The 24933-nt window shown below is 26.9% G+C and overlaps 1 protein-coding gene across 2 annotated transcripts; it reads left to right on the top strand.

Moving 5' to 3' along the window:
* Positions 1 to 503: 503 nt before the first annotated feature.
* LOC119684527 (GTP cyclohydrolase 1) lies at positions 504 to 24707 on the top strand. 2 transcript variants are annotated; one of them, XM_038098589.1, is made up of 5 exons: positions 504 to 846; positions 15501 to 15710; positions 22870 to 23035; positions 23112 to 23228; positions 24223 to 24508. In XM_038098589.1, the coding sequence occupies exons 1-5, from the start codon at positions 573 to 575 to the stop codon at positions 24350 to 24352; spliced, it is 897 nt and encodes a 298-aa protein (XP_037954517.1). In that variant the 5' UTR covers positions 504 to 572; the 3' UTR covers positions 24353 to 24508. The 2 variants fall into 2 exon arrangements, with proteins under 2 accessions (XP_037954517.1, XP_037954516.1); XM_038098588.1 differs by lacking the exon at positions 504 to 846 and adding an exon at positions 14360 to 14735 and having other exon boundaries at positions 24223 to 24707.
* Positions 24708 to 24933: the final 226 nt, after the last annotated feature.

Genomic DNA, 24933 nt, shown 5'->3' with positions numbered 1-24933 from the left:
CAACACAAATAAAATGAGCGTACAATTTCCTGTAGTCCTCGAAATTGAAACTGAAATTGAGCTAAGAAAAATATTTTTATACGCTTTAACCGCACCAAAATTCAGCACGAAAAAAGAACTTTCGATTTTTCATAATAAAAAGGTTTCTACCAAATGAAACTGTTTAGTCGGTAGATGCTTAGGAAAGTGAAACAAACAAGCCCGCAGCAAGCGAATTCAATGTAGTTTTTTATTTTTTTTTAAATTATAACGTGTGCAAATATTTTAAAGCATTTGTATTCATTACATACAAGTATATAAAATATACCGGAAATTGTTAAGTTGAAGACAGTACAAAAGTATTCTTAATAAATATTTGATTGAAAAAAGGAAGTGAAAATAAAAATATTAAAAAAAAACTTCAAAGTTTGTGTGTAGTTAAATTTGAAAATAAATTTAACTAAAACTGAAATAAGTATATGTGTTAATATTTATAAAATTGAGTTTATAAGAGAATACTATATTGCATAAAAAAAAAACTTTCATTAAAAAGTAATTTAATTAAATAAAGTTGTTAATAGAAATTTTTCAATATGAAACAATTGTGTGAAGTTCAAAATGGTCATGTTTCAAATAACGGCCATGCGGCAGCCACCACAGAACAACAACAATCGCAATTGCCACAACAAGTACAACTACAAAACCAACAATTACAGCAACCACAAAAACAGCTGTTACCTTTGAATGGTTCGCCAAATAAAAATGGCCTTCACCTGAGCTTAATAAATAATGGCATGAACGGCTTAAACGGCTTAAACGGAGCTAGCAATGGCACTGATTGCAGTAATTGTAAACAGTGTAAAAATGGTAAGTTCAATAAAAAATATTTCATAGATTTCTAAACTAATAAAAATATTGAATAATGCAACGAATACATTGAACACATATAACACAATATGGAATATATTTAATAATTTTTATAATAAAAATAACAAAATGAAAACAAAATTAACTTATCAATATTAAAATCTTGTAACTTACAAACACCATATTTATTTATTTTTTAAATAAAAATCAACATAATTTTAATATAAAATTAATGTTAAAAAAATAATTTATCAACTTTAATGATCAAGTTTTCTTTTAAAAACATATATAGTTCTTCAATATATTTGGCATAATATTAAAGGTATTTATTTAATATTTGATCTGAAAGCAAAAATAACATAATTTATTGAGAAAATTTGTAAAAAATAAATTTATGTTACATTTAAAAAAACTAAATATTATTATTTATTTTATTAAAAGAACTTTGCTATATATTCAAAGTTTATATGAAACGCTTGTGAAAATTAGAATTAATATTAAAATATGTATAATATATTTGGTGCTGATAATAAATAGAAATCATTTATATTTGTAAAATAAATTTAATACTATCTTGTTAATAATAATTGAATAGAAAAATGTTTAAATAGTCACAAATTATAAACTAGTGCAGTACTATTATTTAATATTAAAATCTGTTCTAAGAGATTACGTTCTGCATTCTACAAAGATAATTGTACACGTATCTACAAATAATATAAAAACTCAATAAATTCTTTATTTGAAAAAGTATTAGTTTGTGTTTCTTTTTATCTTGCTAACAAAACTAGAACAAATTTATAAATAAATAATTATATTTATATACAATTTTATAAATTTTTTAAATAATTATTTATAATTAATGATCCATAAATTATTTTGTATTATTACTAGTAACTATGTAATATAATGGTGATGAATATACATTTAATAATCCTTATTTGTATTAAGTATAAAATATTCATATAATCGTTATCTGATATCTAGTTTAATGTTTTTTTTTTTATAAATAAATTAGCAAATAAAAATTGGTTATTTCTCCATTTCGTAGTGAAAAAAAAATATAAAAAAAAAATTTATTTTCAGGGAATAAAATTTTGTGATTTGCGATTGTCTATATATATAGCACAGAATTTATATTTGTGAGGTTTAAATTATTATAAAATTTGTAGTAATTAGAAATCTACTTTTTTAATTCAACACTAATAAAAATAAAAAAAAAAAATCAAATATGACACATACAAACTAAAATTATATAATTCTTATTTCAAATTATAATTCTTTTAAATTCATATATAATTCAGTTACTTAATGAAATTATATTGATTTTCATGTTTCATATTTTAATAAATATTAAATTACATGATTTTTAGGGATTTGGGTAATATAATAAATAAATAGTTAAGTCGTAATTAAATAATAATAATAGAATGTTGCAAAAATTGTTTACATATTACCAAATTGATTTGTATAATAAAAACTTCATAATTCATATATTTTAATGCTGACGTAACTACAATTTTTATAATTTTTAACGTTAAATTATAATTCTCTCACTTTATTTGATTATAAATTCATTAATAAACTAGTACAATGTATAAAACAAGGTAATATTTCAATACTGTGCCAAACATTAATACGATATATTACCCAGTTTCTTTACAACAGCTGATTGAATCAGTCCACTCCAGTTGTGCATCAGTAGTCCTTGCTTTAGAGTTTGAGTAGTGAATTGACGTACATATATTAGTTTACTAAAAAAAGTTTGTTTTATTTTGGGTTGCTTACTGTGTCCCAAATAGTGCTATTTAATCGTGCAAATTATGATACCAAATTCAGGGAATGTATGGTTACTAGTAGTCAAATATGAATCTACAAGAATCTACAAGCACAATAATGGAGTCAATTTTTATAAATTTCTCCAAAATTTGTGATTTCCCTCATCACAAATTCATTCTAGCGTAACAGCTAATGGATAGAGAATAATTTTTGGCCATATCGAGAAGTTAGCGTGAGAAATTTCTTCAGATATGTTCAGATTACTGAAAAACTATTCGTGAAAATAATTGCAATACATTATCATGGGTCTATTGTTACTAGTACCATAAACACCAGTAGCTATTTATAGGGTTCAGGGTGCTTCTAATTTTTATTTTAAAACTTAAATCGACTTTCCGGTTTGATTCGAATATAGTCACGAAGTCAAATTTGTGAAATAAGACTTCTTTAGTATGTATATAAGCAAATTTAGTATAAACAGGCTACGGTGAATTAAATAAAATCTCGCTTATGAAGGATTGATGGAAAAATTGTTAATGTAGACAACGACTTGAAAAATAAACCAGTACATAGGCATAAGTGAAATTTGTGTGGTACGCTTAGGCCCTTATAGATGAAAAGAAACACATATCCAACTTAATATTATTTCATAACGTATATATATATACTTGTTTTCAGTATTCATATTATCGTAGTTTTCAGTATTCATATGCATCATATACAAATAGTATTATAATTTAAATACATATATGTTGATTTATTTTATTAAACAATTAATATAATAATGATAATAAGTTAAAAACCTATTAACTATTTATTTATATTAAATCTGTGTATTATATGTTTTAATAAAAATAACTAGTTTATAACAATTTGTAATAATACTTTTTTACACGTCTTCACACGACATTAATCTCAATAGATGTGATTATTCTTAAACTTCATTCAAACTGAATATACGAACAGAATAGTTTAAAATGGCGGATACAAGGTAGCGGGAAGAATGCATATGTCACGCTGCATGTATGATATGCCCAGTCTACATTAAGAAAAAAACAGAGCAACTGATTAATTGTATTAACTCTTTCTTTGTAGCCCAATTTCCATACCAGAACACTATATAATAGTTAAAGCTCTTTTTACCTAATATTTTCGTAAATTTAAGTCATAGAAAGACATTTTGATGTAACTATTTTATCACTAGCTAGAGTTCGTCAAAATATAGTTTTACATTTAAGGGTTTCCCTTTCTCAACTGTTAGCACTGTATGCATTAAACACATTGTTCGTTTTATTAGTACGTTATTTGTCATTTGTGGTTTCCCGATTTAATTTAGGAATATTTTAACCTAAAGAAGTTTCTTTAACCATTTACCGTGACTTGAAAATGTTACATTATACTAGATCTACTTGGCATTTAAGTGACAAGCGTATTTTACGAGACGGGCCTCTGATATCTGTGATCATCTGATATCATCCAACCACCCATTTCATTAAAACGACAATCATTTCCGGTTCAATATATAGGTATCTTAACTTAAAGGTGCTTCTTAAAAAAATAAGCATGCTTTCAAACTGTATTATCAGACAGACTGTCGCTAGCATAAACTATCTACTATCTAAGTGCCAATTTTGTACAAACGACTGATTACAATAAAGGTTCAATATAGAGGTATCTTTACCAAAATTACTCCTGAAAATATTTAAAGTGTCTTAAAACTGCGATATTGTAACAGATCCACTTCTTAAGGCTTTAATGAAACGCAAAAATTGTGAAATGAGCTGTCACTGGTATCTACCAGCTAATTACCATCTGAAGACAATCGAAGTTAGTCGTTGTGGGAAAAGTTAAATGAGTATCTATGTTATCAAAACTTAACATATTAAAGATATAATTGTATTTTTAAATTTTGAATAGATATTGGGTCGAGTAGTAAAGAAAGATATTATGACACAGTATAAGTTTTGCAATTTTTAGTTTGTAAGATTATATGATATAGTAAAATTCGACTAGATTTAAAAATTACAGTTGTATCCTTGCATATTTCTTCAAGTAGAAGGTGACTATATGTAATTTAATACTAAACGGAAATGCTAAACGTGTCCAATTTCATAAAATTCCTTGAAAACGTGTTGGAGCGTATAAATTTAGAACGCAGTAGTAAAATTCAAAACGTTTGATATGTGGTTAATGATAATTGAAATATGAAAATTGCGTACAAATCATAAAATAACCTTTATGGCGGCAGTGATTTATTTACTGGAAAATTAAAATGAAATTGTATATCCACTAAAGAGCTCAGAACATAGAATTAAATGAAGCATAAAAAAGTGAAGCAGTACAAAATTGTAGATATTTTGAATAGAATTTAACCACATAAATTAAACTTAAATTTCCTAAACCTCAAATATGCAAACGTTAGAATATCTTAACTTCTTTTTAAAGCATAGCAAATATGGGCAAATTGTATAACCAAGTTTTTGAAAAGATTTCATCATTCACTCATTAAAAAGTCAATACAGAAATTACTCTGGCTAAATAAAATCGGTAAAAATATTGACATTGACATTGAGTGAAAAATTTCAAATAAAACAGTTGCTTGAATCGACTGGAATGAAATCAAATTGTGTAGACACATTATAAACGGATTTTTGCTTAAGCTAACCAACAGTCAGATTTGTGCTGAAAGTAAAATTAAGTCTGCAAGTCGTTAAAACTAACCATTAATCCGGTCTCTCCGGTCTCTCCGGTCTATGCCAGTCCGCACTTAGCGTTATTGTATTACCAATAAGAAAAAATTATATAATGTAATGAAATGACATGAACTACTTTTAAGTGCGCACCGCGCCGGACACGATTTTGAAGGTCACAATCTATGGCAAATAAAATCAAACAGTTTGCCATAGCAAAACTTAGTAGCAAAGCATAAAGTCTTACCGATATGCCAACAGTAAGAGCTTAAGCATTTACAAGAGAGCATTGATCATGGCAATTATAGTTCAAATATCTTAAAGCCAACAACTAAAATGCAGTCAAAGTTTGATTGGGAGCTCAGCAAAGGTCTGAGTATCAAGCGAACGCTTAAAACTTTATATTTCGTAGATATTCGTACTTGGTATACGCTCTTTGCGATACTTTACATTTGAACGATTGCGGTCAATACTTGTTTGCAATTATTTTCATTAACATTCTTAACTTAATATTTTTATAATTGTACCATAATTAATACATAAATTGAATTTTTTTCTAAAAACTACTGCAATTTTAATGAAATTATTACATTTTTTAATACAACTACTTTGTGCTAAACAATGACTAAACCGCATCAATGTCAAATTTTTACTACGCGTTGTTCTTGAGAAGACTTGAAAATTCCAATGTCTATGCGATGGTCTATGCGATATGAGTACTCATATACTTATACTTATGAGTTGAATATTCGCAATTTGTTAGTTTAACAAACTTTAACAATAGCTCTATTGTGCAAAAATTCAGCAAATATCATTATGTGTGAGTTTGTACTGAAACCAATGAAAAAGCCAGTTCAAACCGATATAATAACTGCTTCACATACGACCACTCGTATATTGCAAATATTTTTTAATTTTTAGTTAAATTGCAATAAGCCTTTCAGTTAGCCAATAAGTAAATTGTGAGTTCTAGAATTCTGGTGTTTGCCTAATGTTCCTGGATTACTGCTGCATGCAGTGCCAGCAGCAAGAAGCACAGATTTCTTACCTTTTCTGAAAATAAGGATAATAATTAAAAAAACTCTTATGACAATAGAAAGAGAGATTGGTTGAGAATGTCTAGATCAAAAAAATTATCTATTCATTCGTAGCAAGTTCACAAAAATAAATTTTTTGGATTAACTCATTAAAATCTCAATTTTTGTAATTAAACCCATTATTGTCAGATACCCAAGCTTCTATGTGGAAAATAGTTTACAAATTGAAGCTCAGGAGAATTACATTAACATAAATTCTTTTTCACAAAGAAGAGAAAAAAATAATTCATTATTCTCGTATTATTTTTGTTTTGTTTTCTTTTTTGTGCTGTTTGTTGGCACTTTGACTTTTGTTTACATTTGAGCAAAGTTGAGCACTGTCTGCGTGCGTGAAAGGAGGGTTTGCTTCGTAATTAATATAACATACCCAATTTGTCGTATCTTACCCAATTTGGTAGCACAACTTAGTAAATTATATTGCAGTTTTTTTCTATTAGTTACAGCATTCTCTAATATAAACCTAATTATTAAAACTGTCTATAAATTAGATATATATTAAATTTGGATTTTGATATAATAGATCATTTAAAAATATATAAAATTTTGGCAACAACTTTGTATTTCTTTTTTCTCAATTACATGTAAATTGCTTTTGTTTTTTTTTTTTTGCTTAAATGTTAACTTAAATTAAAGTATATAAACAGTTTGTTTACTTATATATTTACTAATAAATACATACTTAATATATTTCATAAATTAAATCATGAACAAATTTACACAATATTGACATAAACTTTCATATTAATATCTCTTCACTAACAGGTGTTCTAAAAAGTAAACAAGTATTTCCGTAATAATTAACCAATTTTATAAATTCTTTACTTTATGTGTAGTTATATTATTTATAAATAATTAAAAGCGTATTGTTGTTATGAAATAGCTTATATCATATAATAATGTTATATAAGCAAATGCTAATAAATATGCTTCCAGCAGATTATATATTAGCATGTCGAGTTATTTACTTCATACAACTACATATATTAATATATATAATACTATTTAATAATTCATTAAATATTTTTTTATATCGTAGATATAAATTATTATTAGTTGTTTAACAATAATATGTATCGCAATTAATTAACATAAAACAATCGTATATAAATTTATATGGACATACATATACTCGTATATATATTATGTGTGCATTTAAAAATCAATCATAAATTCTAATACAAAATAAGATATTTAATTAAAAGGATTTCAGTAAAAAATGGGAGTTATTTCAAAATGAACTAAATATTGATTAATAATTGGCACTCAAGCTTTTTGTCCAAACTTCAAGGATAATTTCTACTTCATTTCAAAGACTTGCCATTTATTATTTCTCATTCTTACCTAAAAATAGGAAATAAAAAATAATGTAACTGACAAAGAATTTTACTCATCTGCGAAACTCATCTGTCAGTGGCTGATGACTGAGCACCTTCAAATCAGTCAAAAATTTTATGTATCTTGGCACCGCAGTAACGAACAAGAACGATGTCAACCTGAAGAATAGTCGAATAGTTACTATTGCCAATAGATGCTTCTATAGGCTCAGTAGATAATTGAGATATAGAGCTCTCTTTCTGTACGGCGCGGAAGTATTGATGCTATCACAAATGTTGACGCAGTATTGAGATTTTGAGAAACCTTTAGTACCATTAGTTGGTGATAACTACTGCATCCGAATAAACCACTAGATTTATCACAAAACTTTATCACGACTTTGATATCATTCAGCGAATTAACATCTATCTGCTTCATAACAATGCTTCAACGAAATAGGTGAAGCAACTCCCACTTCAAGCAGTTAGATCATTTGTCGCCTTTTCAATATCCGTTTTTTCATCCGTTTTTTATGAGCTATTGGTGTTGGACAAGGAAGTGCGTAATAGTTTAAGATCTACTGCATATATTTAACATCCTCGGATATGTCGATGTCTTGATATATAAGAAAAAAAATTTATTTAAAAAAAATTGTACCAAAGCGGATCACAACACAAACATCTCGAGTAGCTCCAAACTCAAACTGGTTCAATACTCATAAAGACACTGAGTTTCATAGAATAAAATAATTTTATTGTATAATAGAGAATTACTAAAATGCCTGATGAAAAACATTGTATTCCATATCTTTCAGTTTTTGTCTCAGGTTAGATACATTAAAGAGTTTTTAATCTCTAATTTATGCTCTTAGTGGGAGCTTGAGTTTTTTATAAATTTTTCAGTTACGATTATGTCTACTTCGTGTCATTGATCTTAATTTACTATTACATTCACAGTTTTGTTTTGAATCGTTTTTGTACAAGACATATTCAAGGTTGACCATTTCGCCAAGTTCCTGAACCATTCCATGTCAATAATGCGTGTAGAACTTCATCATATCTAAGATATTATCTATCGATTAAATAAAAGTATATAAATAAGAGTCAAAGTTAAATTTTGACTTATGTTTTACAACTCTTGTTAGTTTAATTGATTTAAATCTTATAATCTTGTCTTCTCTAACTATACGTATACAAACAATTTGGCATCCGTATATATTAAATGTCCAACCTCTGACGTACATGAAATATATTAAAATGTGAATGTTCTTGAATTTTTTAATAAATTTAATGTAAATTTTGGAAATATGTACACGTTTTTGTCGATTCACTTTTTCTTACTTCTACACTTAGAAACTGTTATTCTAATTTTTGCTTTTCAAATTTTACTTGTCAAATCAAAGGTTATCGTATCTACAAAAAGCACTCATAAAGTATTCGGCGATTTTTTGTCAATACTCTATAATGTATTTCAACAAATCAAGCAAAATAACTTCAAAATGATTTGTTACAATGAATGTATTTACAGAGTATTTGAAATTCTAATAAAAGTAACAGATTTTCTAAATAATATCTTACACTTGTATGGTTCGACTCTGTATCTATTTTGTCATTTTGTTGGTGCAAGAATAAGCGAAAAAATTGTTTATGTCAGCAAAAAGTATATGAAATACTTATTTTATGCAAATCTAAAAGTTTTTATACAAATTGTTTTTGTTTTTAAATGTAAGATCACCGACCTTCTAATATGTGTAGTGAGTCTAATATGTGTAGTGATTTCATTTCCTAAGAATACTCATGTATTGTGTTGATGATATATGAGTAATTTTAATTTCTTAATAGGAAATTTAATTTTTGAAATTAATTTATATATTTATATTTCTATTTGATATTTATAAGAACAGAAATTAGGGTCTGATCAACCAATTCCTTCATGCTGGCTATTCTTTCAGGAACAGTACCAATTACTATTACTATATAGCTCAATGTACCACAATCCATTAACAACGATATTTGGATTGGAGTGATAAGATTAAAGCCAATGTATTTGTGAAGTTTTTGATAACTTTCCACTTTCTAGCCTTTATAGTTACATATAGACACATATTTCAGAAGGAAAAGTTGGAAATAGGACACAAGTAGAACATATTGGATTTTATGTGCCTTCAAATTAAGAAGCCACAAACTTTCTGAATAACTATTGTCTCGCTCGAAGTTTAAACTGTTAAAACATATATGCTCTCATCGGTAATTATCAAAAATAAGAAACATTCAAAATTTTTTTTTATTAATTAATCATACAAATCTTCATATTTGTTTGAAAATTAATTTTGAAAAAAAATTGTTCATTAATGAAAAAATTGGTTAATATTTTAATTTTAATACTATTTGTTCGCAAGTCGTAAAGATCAAACTCTAACCTATAATATATTGAAAATCTATTTGCATTTAAATCTACTTTAGACTACTTTGCAAACTTATTTTCTATTCAAAGTAATTAAAATATATTCTAAACATGAACAAGAATATTATTATTTATAAACACTCCTTAATAATGATTTATAATTGCATTTATTACATATTACTTTGCTTTAATTTTGAAGGGAGTTTTTATTACTAAATCTAACTCTTTAATATTTATTATTTTTACAACACCTGTTAATACAATAATGTAATAATAAATCTAAATAATTTTAACTCGTGCATAGTAGAAATAAATCTTTAATTATTTTTTTCTATTTAAGCTTATTTGACTCGTAATAAAGGCATTTGGTTTATAAGAGCATCAAAAAATTCAGAAATGTTTTTTCATACACCTATCTATACATATTTCGTTATAATAACATGTTTATATAATATTCTTGTTCCAAGTAATAACAATATAAAATGGAATCAATTTTTAGACAGATACATATCAAAGTTCCTAAAAACTAAAAGCTCAAGATTTCAAAATGCGCATGCAATAAAGTGGAATTATGACACTATTAATGAATGTTTAAGACAATGCATCGGTTACCATAGGCTTTAGTGTTTCCAAAGCTACATATCTCACGAATAATCGGACTATCCAAAATTCAAAGTCTTTGAATAATGAATGAGTTGGAGATTGTTAAGAATTCTATAGACTGCTAACAGCTCTTTGTTCGAAACACTTCGTATAAAACACTTTACCTGACTTATTTCGGTACAGGGCGAGACGATCAGGAACTTTAAAACAACTGATTATAAATGGTAAGAATGCGGAAAAAGAAGACAAGTAGAACCACATACATGATATCTCTGGAAAAACAATAAGCAAAACAATTCGCCCCACTCAAAACAGAACAATATGTCGCATCATGATCAGTGATATGCATTTAATATACGTTATCTCGTTACGTGAGGAGCTAAGGACTCACAGAAAAAACTCCTTAATGATGTTAGATTAGGGTCTTAATACATTTTGGCATTAGTCTAAAACTTAAAAATATATTTCCAACTTAATATAATATGCTTTTAATGTTATTTTTTCAATATGCCATATATCTTAATAACGTTAGTTGTCTTCAGCATTATTAAATTTTTTAAACTAAAATTGTTTATTAAAAATACATAATATATATATGATCAACTATAAATCAAATTTTCCACTTCATTGATATATCAATTTTCTCAAGAAATCGTATTCATTTATCTATTTTTAATAGAATTTAGAGAAGTGAAACCACAAAAATGAGTTTTTTTCATACAAAGCTGAAATGCGTAATTTATTTTTAAGATCGAACATAATTATTTTTGTATTAATCAAATATTTTAATTATGCGAGCAGTCATACGGATTCATTTCAAATGTACTATAGAAGGAAATTTAGATTAGATATGGCTATTCTACTTGCTAATTGCCAATAAAAAGTAAGCTAAAAGTATTCAAATAAGGAAATAAATAAAACATCAATTATCTTATTTCCTTCCTTATCAATTTACAAGTATTTTATAAATCTTAAATTATTTTATATTCTTTTTAATTAATTAACAACAAAAAAGTTGCAACTATAACAAGAAGAAGAAAAATTACTCATACGCACTGCAGTTGCAAAAATTTGAAATAATAATTGACAAACTTGTACAATTATATATGTAAAATGATAATTAGTTGAGCTCGTAAAAAGTAATTAATTATTTATTTTAAATATTAAATTCTTAAAATATGTTCTCTAATTATATATACACTATTTTAGTAGACAACAATAAGATTTTACTTTCAATAAAATTTAACAAAGTTATATACACAAACTTTTGTATCAATCCATCATGATAATTCAATAGAAAAAGGACAGTAAAATAAAAAAAAATATATTAATAATATTTTATAAACTACAAGTTAAGAATTTATATTTTATATAGCCTATGTATTGTAGCCAAACTCAAGTAGGACTTTAGAATAGCTATGTAATTTTTGTCTAAGATTTTCTGTAAAGATATATATTGCCCTTGCCATATTATGTTTTACAATTGATATCTAGAAAATACAATAAGAAATTTAAATTTAAAAAACAATTTTATTCATTTGAAAATATAATTGTTATAAAATTTCAAAATTTAAAAAACAATTTTATTCATTTGAAAATATAATTGTTATAAAATTTCAAAATCGAGCTAATAGAATTGTAACGAATGTTACTTTCAGAAATTTAAATCTAAAGGTTTTATTCCGAAATTGACTTTCTTATGAATAAACGTTTAGATTTAGCCACTTTTTGAAATTTACTTTCACAAAAAAATAAATTATAATTAAAAACATTTATTCATTTATAAGCGTATACTTGCAAGGAAGCAATAAGATAAAAAATTCAATATGTTTTTTTTTTTCAAATTTTCTTCTTTAAAAATTTTTTGTATATTTTCAATATATTTATTTTCCACACTTTTTGTTTTCTTTTAAAATTTGTGAAGGTCTTTAATTTCGTTTAAATATTTGCTTATAAACGACTTTTGATAGATGACTGGAATATGCGTTAAAATTTCCAATGACGATCACTTTTCATTCACAGTAGATCGCTTATCGCTTTGGTAACATTTTTTCTACAGTCTGTTAGGCGATCACACACTTTATAAGTAGTATGTTAGAGCAAAATGCAATTGTTGCTGTTTTGCATGCAAATTGGAGACTTTAGCAAGAGACTTGTCGTTTTTTATCGTACTTCGAAGTAGCTAAATATACCTAATGTTTTTAGTTATAACAAAAATAATTTGTAAACATATATTAAAAGTAATTAAAATGAGTCACACAGAAAACTTAAATAAAGTACTATAGTATATATAATGATTTTGTACTGGCCATCATGACATAGTTCCTGATATTTAAATTGCATAAAAACTAGAATAAAAATAATTTTTATTTTTTTTCCTGATATTAAAACACCTGTTGCTAGTTTTTTTTAGTAAATAATAAGTTTTTAATTTGCATTAAAGTAGTAGTTTTTTTTTACTGAAATGTATACTTTTAAATTATTTAAGTATAATTATGAATTAAATTGCCGTTTAATTGATCTTTGGTTTCAAATATTTTTAAACTATATGCACTTTTTATCTATGTACATACATATTCATATGTATTGTAAAACACCAAATCGCACAGACTAAATTGACTTTCCTTTTTGCATTAGATTTCATTTTTTATTGGATTAAATATTACATTGAATATTCTTATAACCTTCAAATTAATTTGTGAGTGTGTTTGTGATTACGAAATAAACTGGATGCACATACCTAAGTAATAAGCTACTATACCTGCATAACAAGAACAAAAATAAAGCTAACACCCCAGTTGTTACCACAAATAACTTGAAACGTTACACGTGCGGGGCTGTTATACAGTAAGATACAATGTATGTACATATATAAAATTTAACAAACTCGTACTCAAACTCAAAATCAAAATTAGATATATTTTTATTATGACTGTATGTACGCAATATTTGCATGAATTGAAGCAACAGTTTGCATCAGCAGTGATAAACAAAAGAAAAGAGCTACAGTAAAACTTTAAACAGCATCAACAACAACAATAACTCGATTCGCACAAGAAGCAAACATTGCTTTTTGCAATGGTGCGCAAGAGACAAATATGCTCTCTTCAATTAAAAAAAAAAAATAATATTTAATTTATATACAAAGACAAAACTTTCAATGAGCATAAAATACAGAAGTGAAAAGCTGAAAAGCTTTTCTTATGCATACACAAGAGAACAGAGTACAGCTTTTTTTGTGTATTAAAGCTTTGCTTTAAAATCTTTCAAAATTATAAAAATATTAACAACAACACTAACAACAAAAAACCTAAATTTTGTTCTATTTCATATTTTGAAAACGTTCAGTTGCTGATTGCATTTCAAAACGTTTACAACGGCTACAGGGTGTTGCTTGCTTAAGTTTTACAAAAAAAAGTATTCAAAATAATAAAGTCAAAATTGAATTACATATAAAATCACACAAAATATAATCTCAATAATTATTTGTTTAAAACTATTGTTACTTAAAAGTGTTAAGCAAAACTAAGCTAAGCTCTTACAAGCAATAAAGACGACAATAATTAAATTAAATTAAATTAAATTAAATAATTATTATAAATTGTTAAATTTTTGACTAATATTTATTATAAAAAAAAATAAGTTATTTCTCAAAGCAAAAATAAAATGAGTTTTACACGTCAACTTTCTGAAATGAGCGCCAGTGAATTGAACGATGCAATCGATGATACAAATTTTCCACAGGCTCACATCCTGTCTCGTGGACGCAACAATAGTGTTTGTTCTACGAGTTCATCTTCACTTATACTGGATCGTACTTTATCACAAACTGATGAAAGTAATGTTAATGCTGTAATCACTCAAAATGCGATCGATACTTTAATATCAACACCAGTGTCAAGACCGAAGCTTATTTTAAAAACAAACGGCACAATACCAGAAAATGAAGCAAATGATGCAACACCAAAAACACCAAAAACTCCCAGAACATCAACGACACCAGGTAAAGTCTTTTGAATATACAGATCAAGCCGTAGGAAAAAAGGAAGACAACTGGATTTCTTTTGTAAAAATAATGATATTATAAAGTGGAGTGTGTAATTTTAATTCGTGTAGTATTTTACTAATTATACTAAACTATAACATATTATAGAACAATAATTTTAGAATTAATGGGTTCAATGGGACCTACCGCTAATACTTAGATTATATTAGATTTTAAGATGGGTTGGGAACTTGTCACCATGTCACTGCATCCTTTGAGGACTATTATGACATACCCACTTCAGTTGCATAGACGAGTAGCAGTTAATACTTATGGAACTACAAAACTAAAAACTTAATATTTAAAAATACTAAACAGATTAAGCAATATTTACGTATTTACACATTTTTATGTAGCAAAAGTCAAAGGTTTTCCACTATTTTATTATTATTTAATTATCGAGTGCGATTAGAACCTGTTCCATTTGTTATCAATCCTAAGAGCTTGCAAACACAATATCAACTATGTATATATATGTATATTAAATTAATTTTTATTATATTATTAAATTAATTATTCGTAGAATGAAGATGTTAATAATCGTGATTCTTTTATACATTCACAAATCAATAAAGTTTGATTTGATAATTTCATAAATCATTTATATATATATGCTATTATTATAGATTAATTGATTTTTTTTAAGACTTATTTTTATTTTATTTTACTGATAAGATCTTCAAATGCTTGTTTTTACTAATTCAATTGTGTCTTTTCTTACAGGTCATGAAAATTGTACATTCCATCATGATTTAGAATTGGATCATAAACCGCCAACACGTGAGGCTTTATTACCTGATATGGCCAGATCATATCGTTTATTACTCGGTGGCTTGGGCGAGAACCCCGATCGTCAAGGTCTGTTAAAAACACCAGAACGCGCAGCAAAGGCAATGCTATTCTTTACAAAAGGCTATGATCAAAGTCTAGAAGGTAAGTAGTATATTAAATAAATAATATACCTATATACTATATACTATATATACCTTTATACTATATATACTTCTATAACTTGAATAGATATAGATAAGTTTGAAAGTTTATAAGATATGAACTTTTATTCTTATGAACATAATGGCAAAGAAGTGACAATTTAACTGCCGCATTTCAAAAGCAATTAAGAGTAATATTTTTGCGGAAGTACATAATCGTTTGTAAAATTATTTTCATTCGCACTAAACTTTCATAAAAATATATATAAAATATTTGCAAAAGTTGATTACCTGATATTGAAATATAATTTAAAAAAAAATTAGTTTGATAAATTGTTGGTCTTCTTTCAAACCAGTTTGGTTACTTGTTTAATTTAAATTTCATTTTTAAATTTAAGCTTAACTTTAATTTAAGAATATCTCAATACATATATGCATATTTTTGCATATTTTTGACTTACAGTAGGATCACTCACCTCAGTAGCAAATTGGTTAACATGTTGAAGGTGTGGGTTTGATTTGCATTTTTACAAGATGAGTTTGTCTGGTGTGGTAAAATGTCATTCTATCTGAAAGGGGATAGAACTTTCACTAATGGAAGTCATTCCAGATTTCCAGAAACATGAGATGTCTACTAATATAGTTTAAGATCGTAGTTTTCTGCTCCACTATTTAACCTCACATTACTAATTAAAAAAATTACTATTATATGAAGCTTAGAAACAAAATAAAAGGAACTAAAATAATTTTCATTGTAATATTCTAAAATTTTCGGTTATTGAAAAATTGAAAAAAAGTTCCATTTGCTTACTACCATTAGTATAAACTTATCGAATATAAAAAGGTGCCACTTAGTGTTAGTCTAACCATACCCTAAAAAAATTGTTATATTTTTAATCATTTGCGAACATCTCTCAATGTCTTAATTAATGTTAAATGAATACAACTGGAATTAGTTAATTTAAAAATTAAAGACCTTTCAATATGCAAGACTAGAAAGTTAACTTAATTATTTATTTAAATTTTATCAAATAATGTCAAATTAATTTAAAATAATAACACACAAAATATTAACGAAAAGCAGACAGAAATCTATAGGCTGTCATCATCGAATATGAGATAACGGAGATGAATCTGAGATAATATGCAAACAAAATATTTGCAGTATTACAAAGAAAATACACCATAGAAATGTCTACAGTTCCATTAATATTATAAAATATATGTTGATCCGAAAATGCTAACTATTCCGTTATTTAGCTAGCTGGCGGATGAAGTTTTCTTGACACCCAAGAGTAACCTATTTTATTCTATTTAGCTACTATGTGTAAGGTGCAGGTACTCTTAGCATTTTAATTTCTACACTATTGATTGAATCGACATGGATGATAATTAAATCATTCACACATATTATTATTTTTCTATATTTCTGAGTCATTTTTATTTAACAATTTAAAGTAGTGAATGTGATAAAATATGCTAAAAAATATAAATAAAGCAAAAAGTAATGTATTTTGATATCGGATCACATTACTGAACAATTGACTTCTTATTGTAGATGTACTTAATTCTAATAAGATGATGAATATTAGCATACATGTAATACTCTTGTAGGTAAATATTAGGCAAAAGCATAGCAATAATATTCATCAGCATCCGTGACTATTAGTTCATGTTGGATTTAAGTCTGTTTAACAACAGTCTTTCATTCTTCTCTGTTTTAGAATATCAAATATTAAGCCGATAAATGATTATAAGTACATCTTAAGTTTTTTGACTTAAGTTATGAAAAATGGATCTATTAAACTTACATGCGCTTAAAACAATGTGTAGGGTGCTAAGGCGGCAATGACAGTTAAAAAATAAATAAATAAATATATATATATATATATATATAATATATATATACATAAAAATTTCAATAAAAATTTCAATTTATATGTTGAAATGTATAATCAAATTTTTTAAAAATTTATAAATAAATATAAGCAATGTAATATTATGCAATCGTTTCAAAATTAACCGCGTAAAGTGGTAATCAAGCGCCGAGGGTGATCATTTCGCTGTTTGACTTAACATTTTTTTAGGTTTTTTCACATTAAAAAAGTAAATATTTCTGTAAAAAACTACTTATGACTGACTTGTGTTATTTTGTGATTTCCGTCAATAGAGACAACTTTTCAAATTTTAAATATTTAATTAACACTACACCGACTTAAATTTTAACACCTGTTCTGACTTTTATTTTTTATTTATATATACTAATATTATTTTTTATTTTTTTTAACCCTATATTTAACTGAACATTTATCCATTTGCTTAATTAGCATACGCGATAGTGACTTGCAAAAATTTGTTACTCACTTATGCATATTACGGCGGCTTTACGACTTTTTAATTTATTTATAGAGCACTTCCATTATATGTGAACATGAGTTCGCAACTTAGGCTTAAAGAGAGCAAAAATCTTTACAAAAGTCGTGTACTTAATACGGTGCTTCCTTTATGTTGACGCCAGCAATGATTGCAGTTCAAATTTACGGGAATGAATCATTATCTGAGGAATTCCCTAACTTGTTGCTAATTTAACTTGGAATTGCCGTCAAACAAGTCCATGTCAAATTAAACAATACTAAAAACTAAATTAAATAAAAAACAAGTTGTTGTACGTAAAAGCGATAAAATAAAAAATCCCTGCAAAATATGGTATATTCTGAATTCCAGCACACAAGATTTTCCAAAAAAGTAAATGAATTACTTTCGCATTAATTTTAAGTTGCTATCACAATTACTTAATCTATTTACTTAATAATTAAATGGATAAACAAATTCAGATTTTTTAAATTAGTGCACTTAATGTGTACTTTATTGTAAGTGTAATATGTAAATTTTTGATGTATTTATATTTAAATACCTATATTATAAGGGATATAGGAATAAAAATAAATGGGGTACCAGCTCCCAACGAAGCGGAGCACTGCGACCATAGTTGATCTGAAGAAGAATACCTTACCATAACTGTAGGGATAAACCAGCTCTTTAGCCTTTATCAATCAAAGACCTAGTTGTAGACCAACTTAATCCACAATATGGTTTCGGTTTACAGATTTGAATGGGAGATACTGACCTTGCAAGATATTATAGTGGATATATATAAACTACTTATGGATGATAAACAATAACCAACTGAACTATCCCTGAGCAAATGCACACAATTCCACTCAATTCCATCATGAAAAGCTACAAACTGACAAACCTGGCAGACATCACAATAATAGATCTTAAAATAGTTATCAAACACCTAAGCTAACTTATCGTCTTAAATCTTACCTTCTGACATTGCAATTATATATCTCAAAATAATTATCAAACACATAAGCTGACTTTCTTCTTAAATTTTATCTACTGAAGTGTGGTAAGAAAGGCCTTTATACGCTAATAGAACAGAATATGAAACTCTACCACCACTAAAACTAACTAGCTATAAGACAAATAATTCTTATGATTAGTTAGTTTAGTTGAAGAACACGTATTTATATAAGTATCGACACTATCACTATGCCACTTGTGTTGTTTTCAAGTTATAAGAAAAAGGCAAGCTTCACTAAACACAGTTTCTATTATAATTCCATGCACCCATAATTCCTAGTTCAACCATATCCTCTCATTTGTCAGTGGCATTTTTTGTTTCCTGTTACAGTTAATATTATTGCTTCTATTGTTCTTGTAATATATGAGTGCGTATATGCTCATATACAAATTCAAGTAAATTTCAAGTTTACCGATAAATATTTGAATTGATTTTAATTGATCTTATGTCCATTTTCAATGTCTGACTTCATTGCTTTACTAAAAAATAGAAAAAAAAAATTTTTTAATTATTTTTGTTGTAATTATTTCGGTTCCACATGAACTTGGTTTGGGTACTTATCTAGAATACCTATCAAGTTAATGTGGAAAAAATTTTCTAACATTTTCTCTAAACCTTTACAATCAAGATATTGTTGAAATATTTTTTTTTTAATCTTACATGTACCTTCATTAAATGATGATAAAATCATCATCAAAAAACATATATATGTATGTATACATATGTACAATAACTTATATACTATGCAATACTATGAAACAAATTTTTTTCGTATTCCAATAAAGTTTGGTGTAAAACTTTGTAATATTTTCACTCTTCTCGAAACTAATAGTATCAGTAACTTCTTCCCTAAAAATTTCTGAATTTGTTTGTTAAGAAATCTGGCTAACAATAAATTATGCTTATCCAAACACATATGTAAGTACATACATAGTGTATCTGTACTAAGAAGCATACAAGTATATTCATTCAACTTTGTTTACGATGTGAGATTATAGCTCCATATCTCATATCTGTTCATTTTATGAGAGTTCTATGACTAACCGTTAGTTATTCTTGTAGTGCAATCAGCACAAATCAGTTTTGAGGACCTTTGTTAGATGATTGAACAAATTTTCAATGTCACATGTCACAAGCAGTTGTTGTTTGTCAATGAAATCATTTCTTTATTGATTTAATTTTATTGGCATATTTTTGGAAATTTAAAAGTGTGTTTAATGGAGTAAATACTACAATGTATTAGCTACTTTATTTGATCTCTAAATATAATTAAGAGTAAATAAAATAAAAATTAAGTAATATTTATTATTTAATTGAAAGTACAGATTACCAAAATAAACGAAAAAGACATTACTTTGTGATTTTGAAGACTAATTGTCAAAAAAGCAAATCTTGCAATATATTTGATTTTTACGGATGACAATCTTTAAAAGATTTGTCTTAAAATTAGTAAAGTCTTCACTTCACATTGAACATGTCAATTTACTACTTCGTATCATAAACAAGTCGATATTTGTTGCTACAGAGCAGACATCTATGAGATTGAATATAAAAGTGAGATTACCATAATCCACACCGAAACAGTAACTTTTCGAAGTCATATTTTCCTAACAATAAACTTCTCAAGCATTCTTCTCAAGAATCTATGCACCTGCTAAATACTTACCTACTGCTACGTACGTTGACTCCCAATATAGCGCTACTTCTTAAAATGTAGTTCATCTGTTTTCTTATCCAAATACATATGCTTCTATCAATCTTATAGATTTATGCTTAGTCCCAATTGAAATGATTTGGGAAGAATAGCTTTTTACCAACCTTCTCTCATCCCAAATGACCATTATTTTCTCCTTTTACCGTCAACCCATTTCACACTTTTTCCTAACCCATATATTCATCTCAAAATTCATTTATGTTTCTTGCATTAGGTCCTACCAGATTGCAACAACAACCACAACAATTGCACCTTTATAAAGTTAGAGAGTACGTGTTGTGAATGATATTTGTATTCATAGCCATTTAAAGTAATGATATTCAAAAAATATATACATACTATACGTATCTAATGAGAATTATAGATCACTTAAAACTATTTACCAAGAAGATGTGTAGATTCCATAAGACCTAAGACATTTCTAGAGAAAACCAAATTGTTCTCAAAAAGTCACAAACTAATTATTATCAATAACAATTACAAACTTCCCACCACTTATTTTTGTGGTACAAGCAATGTTAATATCGATCCCGTGTTTTCAAAAAAGAAATTACATTCTTACATTCCCAACGAATACTATTACTTACTTTCTCGTTCTTCATTCTCGTACATCAAATTCAGTTAGTACTCCCTCAACTTGAGAACACCACCGGAGACACGGTCTATCTCTACGTCTAGAGAGATTACTGCTTCAAACACCTTTTTCGCTGGAGCATTGAATACAATTATATAGACAATTATTTGTTTTAAATTCTATTCTTAATCCTTTGACATTAAATCATAAACTATTATATAATAAATACTGAATTAATAAATACATTTGAAAAAATATTCTGTCTCCGCAGCAGAATTTATTGATTACACATTTAAACGTTCACATTTCTCATAGAAGAAAAGTAACAAGTTGCTCTCCGTTGTGTATCTACCGCTAACATACATTTATTGATGCATAGTAGAAACCTACTAACATATTTTTACACCCACAGAATTATACAATACGACTTTCCGGTTGTCGACTTTCGCCATTGTTAAAATGGGTGCAATAAAATTAACTGTGAACTTCAAATGTCAAACGCATACATTCACACTTGAAGAATGTTGAGTAGCTAAAGCTTTTACAGTATTTTCATTTTGCAACCCCGACCCCGACGTATGCTGTGCTTACGTGCTCAAATGTCCTAGTGAAGTGATTTCTTAGAATGCTTTCGACTTTGTTGCATACTTTAAGGATGAATGGCGTAATAATGGACTAACTTCATTATGCTTATTCTATTCTTTTTCTCACATTTTTGTATTTATGCTATTTTTATTTGTATTCGTTCTTAAGATACCAGCAAAATATATTAACGTATTTGAATTTGTGATGAATAGGAAAAATTCTTAGTCCATTACTATTATTGCTACAAGATAAATGAAACGTTTGATGTCGAGAATTCTACTTATTTAAATTGGCGCCACTATAAATTTTTCTATTTTTTAATTGTAAATACATTTTAGTCAATCTATTGAAAAAAAAATTTTAATGAAAGAAATTTTTAAATGAACGTATATATACTTTCTTTAATTGAATAAATTTTTTTTTATGTAAATAAGTGTATTTATATTCCTCGAAATTAATTCAACAGTCCAATTAACACCTTCTTTAGCATTTTTAGTTGATTAATAATATTAATAGATGATTTAAAAGTTATGGTTGGTTGGTTAAAGTGGCAGGCCATTAGATAACTTCCATATACCTCCATTAGCGATTTTTCGCCGTTTTGCTATCACCTTCCTCGCAAGAACCCTAGTATAGAAGAGTAGAGACTAAATCCACCCCTGAATTTAGATAATTTAATAGGTCTTTCGCGTCTTTACCTATGAATAGTCTGATAAACTATCAAAGAAGTATCTTCCTGCCCACCAAAACCGGGCATTCACAGAGAAAATGTATGGTTTCTTTTTCCTGGGGGTTTTCACAACTTCTGCTAAATGTTATTATTTATTAGTAATATTTTTACAATCATTTAAAATGTAATTATTTACCATAATGCAGAATTTTTTATTAAATATTCAATTTTTTTAAAATAATTTTAGATGTGCTTAATGGTGCAGTATTTGATGAAGATCACGATGAGATGGTGGTTGTTAAGGATATTGAAATGTTTTCTATGTGCGAACATCACTTGGTGCCATTTTATGGTAAAGTTTCCATTGGGTATTTGCCATGCAATAAAATTTTGGGCTTAAGCAAATTGGCCAGGTAATATATTTTACTTTTGTTTTTACTTTAAAATTTTTTATATAAGTACATACAATAATAAATTTTTATTTTACAGAATTGTGGAAATATTTTCAAGGCGCTTGCAAGTGCAGGAACGTTTAACCAAGCAAATTGCAGTCGCCGTAACGCAAGCTGTACAACCGGCTGGTGTGGCTGTTGTTGTTGAAGGAGTGTAAGTGTGAACTATATTTTAGATCATTTTTTATTAAATACATGTAGTTCTATTCTAGCTTCTTAGATTTGTCTAACTAGAGCTTATAAAGACCAAATACTTCAGCTAACTATAATTGTTTTCAAATTAAATTCAACTTTATAAATACATCCTACAAAAATCGATTGATAAACACTTCTTGAAAATGCCAAATACTTGCATTTCTTATTGCCTAAAGAACTAGGTTCCTTAGAAATCCAGATATATCGATATCCTTAGGTATATAATAGCCAAGATGTGTGGCAGAGTGGGTAAAGAACTTAAAATTCTCCACATAAAAGACGAATAACAACAAAAACAAAAAAAACTTCATCAAAAACAAAAACGGCATTCCATACCGACTCAAGTACTATTCAATATCTAATTTTCTATCAGAACATGCTTTTCATGATTTTCGAACATGATTTTCTATCATAATCGCGATTGGTCCATCACACTTAAGGAATTCCATTATTCAATAATCTTTCTTTTCTTTTCTTATTGACCTCCCCATATGGTTCTTTGCTTAGAGTAACAAGTACCAGTTATCAAGTGCGTTTCACCAGCAAATTTTCGAGTAATTGAGAGGATCTTAGAGATCGTAACATCCCTGTCGAAATTTGAAATTGTTACACAGAATTTACTCGTACATTTTATTTCAAATAAAATTTGTGTTGATGTGTGAATCAGTTGTTTTGGTTTAAATTCAAATTTTTGTATTGTTTATTTGCGCGGCACTGGTGTTGTCACCAGAGTTCACACAAAACTGTTCCATGAAAACTGTGTAAAGAGCGTAATTTGGCACTCTGTTTGTGTAACGCTCTCAGTTTGTACTTTACTTGTGTTTTATTTGAGTTTTACTACGAGTAGCTCGTGGAACATATCTATTATTATTATGATTAGGATTGAAACTTGTTTTGTATATAATTTTATATATTAACAATTAGTATCACACTAACTGATCTATATTTTACAGACATATGTGTATGGTTATGCGCGGAGTACAAAAAATCAACAGTAAAACTGTAACATCTACGATGTTAGGAGTATTCAGAGATGATCCTAAAACCCGGGAAGAGTTCTTAAATTTGGTTAATAGCAAGTAAACTAAACAACAAAAATTATAGCATATTAAGCTTTATTCAACATGATTAAAAACTACATGATTACATTCCAATAAAACTATTTATAAAAAATAAAAAATATTTAAAGAATTTATACACTTATAAGAGCATTCATACATATATAAAACATTATTCAGCTTAAAATATTGAAATTATAAAGAGAAGATATCAAAATATTTGTTGTGAAATGAATTGTACTTAAATGTAAATTTGATATTAAATATTTTTGGATAAACATACAATGTTAGTGAAGATACAATGCAAAAATTGTTATTTAGAACTAGGAAAAGTGTGAAAACTGTTAAAAGTAATTTATGGGTCCAAATAATTATAAAATTTTTTTCCCAAATTAATATAAAAAAAATTTCGTTATAACATTGTATAATAATATTACATATATCGCTAAAAAAAAACAACGATAAAGATTTTTTTTATATATTGTATTATAAAAAGTTATACATATATTCAAACGTTGCCTTTACTCTATTATATCTTTATTTAGTTTTTAGTTTTTTACATAATCTAAAATTAATTAAAATTATTAATTAATAAAATTGTTGCAC

This window comes from Teleopsis dalmanni, chromosome 2, assembly GCF_002237135.1.
Source record: "Teleopsis dalmanni isolate 2A chromosome 2, ASM223713v2, whole genome shotgun sequence".
Classification (NCBI taxonomy): Eukaryota; Metazoa; Arthropoda; class Insecta; order Diptera; family Diopsidae; genus Teleopsis; species Teleopsis dalmanni.
This window is presented reverse-complemented; position numbering and strand designations above follow the sequence as displayed.

What these genes read in the sequence shown, in the direction of transcription:
- LOC119684527 (XM_038098588.1), top strand. Translation starts at nt 14,399, where the DNA reads ATGAGTTTTACACGTCAACTTTCTGAAATGAGCGCCAGTGAATTGAAC. An exon ending in CAGAACATCAACGACACCAG is followed by an intron (nt 14,736 to 15,500) that starts GTAAAGTCTTTT and finishes CTTTTCTTACAG; the next exon opens with GTCATGAAAATTGTACATTC. An exon ending in GCTGTTGTTGTTGAAGGAGT is followed by an intron (nt 23,229 to 24,222) that starts GTAAGTGTGAAC and finishes TATATTTTACAG; the next exon opens with ACATATGTGTATGGTTATGC.